The following is a 6,980-nucleotide window of genomic DNA, read 5'->3' as shown; positions in this document are numbered from 1 at the left end:
TCTTATTTTGCTTCTCTTTATGTCACTTCTTTTCTTTGTGGTTTCTTGTTGTCTTCTCATGTTGGGATGACAGCAGACTTGATGCTACAGTGACTCACTGTTGCCTCTTGAGGTACAAAGTGGTATTACGAGACAGGACGGGCCATAGCTAGCTGGTTAGCATGCTAACTTCAGTAGACATCTGCCAAATGGTACACAGACGCCTTTTTCACATAATGTCAAACGTTATTTCTTCACATTCTATTGAGAATTTTAGCAAATTTGGGAATGTTTTAAACTAAAAATCTAACAAATTGTTCCTTTAAAGATAAAGGTATGTTTTTTGTGGTGTTAATGTTATACTGTTTGTTTTGGCTTGTAGCTGGACAAGAAGTAGCTAATCTGTGGTCAAAGCAGGTTCAACTTTAGACAGAACTTCTGACTAAGTTTCAGCTTCACAAAACCTAACAAACACAGCCATGGTTGACTAGTTTAACAACAGCAGTTAACAATCTACATTAATCCAGGTTTAGATACTCAGGCTTTGTTTCTGATGAACAGCTTATCGTGTAAAACATGGGAAGCTGCCAAAGAAATAAAAAAGAAATCATACTACCTAAGTATGTCAAAATAAATGTATTTATAACGGGGAAAAAAGCGACGCCGTCACTACTCCACCCAGGGTTAAACTAGACCAAGCTTAAAGTTAGCTGGATAGAAATAATCATAGTGAGACAGAGGTTTTCTGTAATTTAAATATAACTTATTAGAGTGAACATCCAATCATCAGCTATACACAAATTAGCCAGTTATAAATGTACAGGATTTAGACAGTTTATCGCCAGGGTTATTCTTTAGCCTCTAATTTTCTAGTATATCAACTAGCAAGATGGGGGCCCCCAAATTCTGGGTAGCACACTTCGTCAGAACACCAGCCCTGATAGCCAGGTAGCTCCACTGCTAACTTTAGCTTGTTAGCTGGTTAGCTTATTGTCGTCCATATCTGATGAATCATTTCTTTGATTTCTCCACTGGCAGATTGGTTTATATGAAGAAAGCTGCAGTTGCGCTGTCTGTTTTATCTCGGCACGGCCATCTTTGAGCTGTCTGAACAGCCTAGCATTTATTCTGTTTCCTTTTAACAAGAATTTTCCAGGGAGCATGTTTGTTCTTTTCAGTTGTGAGAAATATCCACTTTACTCACAATTCTTTACATGCAAGGTAGCGGTTTAGGCAGAAAGAGGCATTTTGTCGCCCCCTCTGGTGGAAATGAGAACTGCGCTTGACATTCTGAACACTAAACTGTACAATACCTCTTTTCTTCAATATTGTTGATGCAAAATATGAATTTGTCACACGTCCCTAACCTTCACACATCTGCTCTGACCCCACAAATGAACATTCAGTACAGTTTTATTGAAGTCAAACCAGGCAAGTCTGAAACCGAGTAAATCTGTGGAATGTCGCTTAAAATACTCTCAATAAATTATGAATTCTGAAGAAAAAACATCTCAAAAGTTGGTCAAATAAAAATACAGTAAAAGAAATTTTACAAAAATGTGTCTACGTTCACAAACATTCAGAATTTTACAGGCATTCTTGAGACACTACAATATAATGACATGTCGAGTTCTTTGCCTTCTACTATGTACAGGTTGGACAAGCATCATTCTCGTACATAAATGCAATAACACAGGCTAGTTTACATAGCCGAAAAATCTCTATTCATGAGTATATCGTTATAAAACTCGGAGAGGACGTTCATTCTACCCAAGTAATATCATTTATGATACTTTTATTTAGTTGGAGTGTATACTTTGAAGGTGAAAACTTTACATTAACACTTAAGCTTTACACGAAACAGAAGTCCAGTAGCAAGATTTTTAGCAAAACAGTCTATTTTTTTTCCAAGGAATGTGAGATCAATGTAACATCAACACAAATGAGCTTTTATGTAGCTGGTGAGATCATTAAAAAATGCAATTTCGCAACATAAAGAACAGGCACCACCATGCGTGAATAAGCACAAGATGTTTATGACACTTTAAATCACATATTTATATAAAATTAACAAAAAGAAATGATGAAGTACAGTGCACTAACACTCTCAACAGCTTTAAGGAGGTAATACAAAAATTTTAAACAGTTGATATGGACACGAAAAGGGCTCCTGAAATTAATAACCACCAATTGAATAATAACAGAGCCGCTGCACAAATAGTAAGAAATTTTAGTTAAAGTGACAGTCATACAAATCCTACGACTATCTGTGGAATCAAAACAAGGCATTTGTGCATCAGTCCAAAAATAATCAACAAATCGGGACGTAAACGTCCAGTGGAATTGCCGAAACAAGCTAAAAAAAATAAAAGGAGTATTTCATGCGGGGATACTGAAGCAGAACCAGAAAGGATAAAGAAAAAAAACAAACAAACAAACAAAAAAAAAAACACACTCTCAAAACAACACGTCCTTCATCTAGGCATGAACACCACGTGTCATTTTAATACAAAATGTGTTAAAATAGATAATAAAACACGAAATGTGTTTTTTTGGAGAGCGCACTTCTTACAACTGCTTCACTGGGACTCTTTTCTGCCAAAACCGTTTACCACACATGGAATTCAACATACATGAGCAATACATTGGTCTTTTGAGGAGAAAAGTGCTAAATAATAATAAAAAAAGTAAAAAAGATGTGAAAAAAAAATCTAGTATGTCATAGCATCTGAGCATAGTAAGGCCAAAAACAAAGCAAAAACAACACAAAAGTGCATTATGAGACAGCGCTCCAAGTTTAAAATGTAACGCAATGCAGATCCGGACGCTGGAAAAACGGCACGTGGTTCACCGTGGACGTCCCAAAAGCCTCAGTTTGGCAGTGAAACACCTTCAGAGTGGACACATACTTTCAGTACACGACGCATACAATACTAAACCGCCGCAAAACTAAAAACACCATGAAAAGGGAAAGAAAAAAATGATTCAAGTAAACTGGAACTGGCAACACTTCTGTCTCCCACAGATACAGTGAAGAACACTGATGCCGTACAATCTTAAAAATAAAGGCTTCTGATTGGCTGTGCAGTTCTATGAGAAACCTTCAGTTGGTTTAATGTGGAGATTCTTTAAACTTCACACTCATGTTACTCATTTACAAAACTAAAGCTGGGACCACTTATATATTCATCAATAATTACTGACATATCCAGTAAAACTGACAGGTACATTTTTAATTTTGGCCATGTTTTTCTATCTTAATTTTAGTTGAGTGTTTAGTTAGTCGCCCCCCTCTGGAGGAAATGGGAACTGCCCATGATTGTACTGAATAATAAATGTGGTTTTGAATTAAATTTCGATATTGATATTTTTGTCCTTTAATGACGTTCATCACACTTAGATGTCATTTGCAAAACTTAAAACTGGGACCATTTATTGATTTATTATTAAATATTGATAAATTGAGTAAAATCACTAGGTAAAATTTATTGTTTGAATTTAAGTACTTTTCTTTCTTAATTTTATTTCCTTTGAAGGCTTTGTCGCCCCCTCTGGTGGAAATGGGAACTGCCTGTGATATACTGGACACTAAACCGTAAAATACCTGCAGTTCAAAAAATATTGATATTTATTGATTATTTTGTCCTTTAACGAGGTTCTTCCCACTTACATCTCATTTACTAAATGCAAAGCTGTGACCACTTCATGCCTTATCAATACTAATTTATCGATAATTATTGATAAATTCATAATATTGCTACATGATTTCAATCGTGCTTGTACTTTTCTTTCTTAATTGTAGCTATAGGTTTAGTTGTTGTGACGAAAGCATTGTCACTCCCTCTGGTAGAAATAGGAACTGCCCATAATATACTGACCACTAGACAGTGAAATACCTCTGGTTTTTAATAATATGAGAATATTTATTTATAATTTTGTCCTGATTTATCGATCTATCTAAAACAACATAACCGACAGTGGTTCTTCTGCAGCATAACTTTCTTTACTCGCCTTTACTTTTAAGATTGTATTTGAGTTGAACATTGTGGACTAGCGATTCATGATTAGGAAAATACGTGAACGTCATGATGAGGCTGAGCCGCGAGGGTATAAATACAGCACATACAATACTGCACATGATCCTGCACATGCAGGAAAGACACAAGGGTCAAACAGGTCAAAAGGTTAGCGAGTGTATCTACTGCCGTTCGGTAAATGCGGCCTAAAAAGACATGAATGAGTTCTCAAGCACAGTACTTCACATCACAGGAGCTACTGAGCGAGGAATTAATCACGATACCATTACACCGAGCCATGGTGGAGGTCTGCCATGATTAAAAGCTATCGAGATTTTCACTCAGATTAACAGTGAGAAGTAGAAATTACGCAAAACGTTTATGCTACACTCGGCTGTAGGCTGCACAGCACGTTCGTTTTTCCATTCGACCGATTAATCCATGTTTTTCATCTTCTGTCGTAACCGTCTGCGTTGAGTCATTAAGACAAAATGTGGTACAAAAGATCTGTTTAAACATCGATGACTTAAAAAAATTAATTCTGGGTAAAGGTACACCTTGAATGTGACACCTTCAGAATTTGTCACTATTGTACAATTTTTTTAAATGCATGATACAGACAAAGTGACTGATTACATTGGCAACAGCACTGAAAAGAAAATAAAACAGATTGTATTTACATAAACCAAACAAAAATGCAAAGAAACAGCCGCAACTCTAGCAACGGTGCTGAAACTAAACAAAACAAGCGGTTTCCTACTTGATATCTGTATTGGCACAACACTAACGATGGCAAAATCTGAAGATGGCAGTGTTAGGATTATTAACGATGGCCAAATTTGAGACAACAGCAAGGTACGGTTTCGAGGTACCTTAAAAAGTACCACAAGCTGGTAATAACACTGAGGAAACCTCGCGTCTCAGGCAAAGAGGTGAAAATGCTAAGTGCTAGCTGTGATTTTCTACGCATGTCAAGTCGCCGTAGATCACGTAGCTCCTAATTCCCGGCGTCTGAATTTACAGTCCTGTACGAAAAAGAGTGAGGCAAAAAGACAACAAAAAGGCCAAGCGATGGAGTAGGGTTAATCATAGGGCACATATACAACATTAAGAATAGTGATATCAAAGTCACTAATACCAATGAACAATACTGTACACTTGTGAGTGGATGTAAACATAGTCATAAATATATTAATAATGATATATATCTTACAAATCACAAACACACAGGTATGAAGTGGCAGCACGTGACCAAACCTCAGCCACAGGCTGTCCAGTGACTGCTTTTGTTTTGTTTTTCCTTTTCATTTCTTTTCTTTCATAAGGTACCACCAATAGTCGATATTACGCAGCGAAATCCTTCCGATGACCTACATGTCTCATACGAATCCTTTCTATTTACATGAGGTACATAAAATCAAGTTCTGGAGTGTGTTGCGGGTACCGTACAGAGAATGAAATGCGTTAAAAAGCCTCCGCGGCTTCCGGAAGGGGTTGAAAACATCAGTAAAGTGACGGTTTGCTGTGATTTTTTCCCCCCATGGTGACTGCCTGACTACCGTACTGTTTCTGAAGAAGTGAAGTGACTTTTTGTGGCTCAAAAAGCTCACCAGCTGCTCCAGACCTGGAATGAATAACAAATAACACTTTTTCAACGCCACAGCGCCCACACCTGGCTGCTCTGGAGGACCTCGTATTTCAGTTCCAGTCACCAGGTTTGGTTTTCAGTTTCGCCTTTTTTCCCTCCAGTCACTCGCCCCCCGCATCTCCACCTCGCTCTCCATTTTTTCCTCCGCATCCCGCCGCTCCCTCTTCCTCCTCCTCCTCCTCTTCCTCCCCTTCTCCCTCCTCCTCCCCTGGTTCCGGTTGTTCCTTCTTCACTCTGGCCCGGCCGGTCTGAGACGGGTCGTGTTTCGGGCAGCATGGTCGACTGTCCTGGGCCGAAAGCACCAGCTGCCCAGCCTCGTGTTCGCGGCAAAAGGAGGTGGGGCAGAAGTGGCAAAAGGTGGAGGCGGGGCGCTGGCACACGCTGCACTGGTGCCACGGGCACTCCCAACGACCTGAAACACAGCCATAAAAATTACACTTTTATCGTTTTTTTTTGGTTTTGCTCTGCTTTCTGAATACGAAATGTAAAGTAACTCTGACCTTAAACATTGTCGATGCAGAAGATTCTGCTCACTAACATCTAATATACAGAGTATAAAGCTAGGACTGCTTAATGATTTATCAATAGTTTATCGATAATAACTGACAAAACCATAAAATCACTAGAGTAAATATATATCATTTTAAGCGTGGGAGTATTTTTCTTTTTTAATTGTAGTTAATGTGACGAATACTTGGTCTGCCTGTGAAATGATGAATACTAAACAGTAAAATATCTGTGGTTTTGAACTAAATTTTCATATTTATTGATAATCACAAACAATATGCACAACAATTGGAGCTGGGCGATCTTATGCTATTTATTGTTATTGTGATAAATTATGCCACATTATCAAACAATATACTTTTCTGAGTATATAGTGAATGTCATCAGTACTTCTAGAACGCTGACCAACTGCACATTTTATTACATATAGAGCATATATATTTAATTGGATGTAGCACAGAGCAGTGTGTGAAATGCTGTACAAAAATCACTGTACTTAATTTTTATTGACTGCTGGTTCTTTATTGTCCGTTTTAACTTATCGGGTGTCATGCATCATGATTTTGTATTTTTGGCATATCATCCACTTCTAATCACAATATTTTACATGATATTTTAGAATTTAAGTGTAGAGGGTGATATGGCTTCTATTGTTTCATTTAAAAAGTACTCTATAATGTCCATATGATCCACACAGTCATTCTGACAGACTGTAATACATTACAGGAAGTGGTTTCACAATGCTCTATAACATGTGTCAGGCTCCAGTCCTCATGGGCTAAAACACTGCAGACATCAGCACACTGTCTCATTAAACACACCTGTTTCAG

General features: G+C 37.8%; 1 protein-coding gene across 2 annotated transcripts in view; it reads right to left on the bottom strand.

Moving 5' to 3' along the window:
• Positions 1–1,374: 1,374 nt before the first annotated feature.
• nsd3 (nuclear receptor binding SET domain protein 3) overlaps positions 1,375–6,980 on the bottom strand; it is a 48,077-nt gene continuing 42,471 nt past the window's right edge. For both annotated transcript variants that reach the window (XM_036594364.1, XM_036594365.1), the window contains exon 24: positions 1,375–6,055. In XM_036594364.1, the coding sequence (XP_036450257.1) occupies positions 5,745–6,055 (311 nt within the window). In that variant the 3' untranslated portion in view covers positions 1,375–5,744. The remainder of the gene's footprint in view (positions 6,056–6,980) is intronic.

Source organism: Colossoma macropomum, unplaced genomic scaffold (assembly GCF_904425465.1).
Source record: "Colossoma macropomum unplaced genomic scaffold, Colossoma_macropomum, whole genome shotgun sequence".
NCBI classification, from domain to species: Eukaryota; Metazoa; Chordata; class Actinopteri; order Characiformes; family Serrasalmidae; genus Colossoma; species Colossoma macropomum.
The sequence above is the reverse complement of the archived record's forward strand: the minus strand, read 5'-3'. Positions and strand labels throughout refer to the sequence as shown.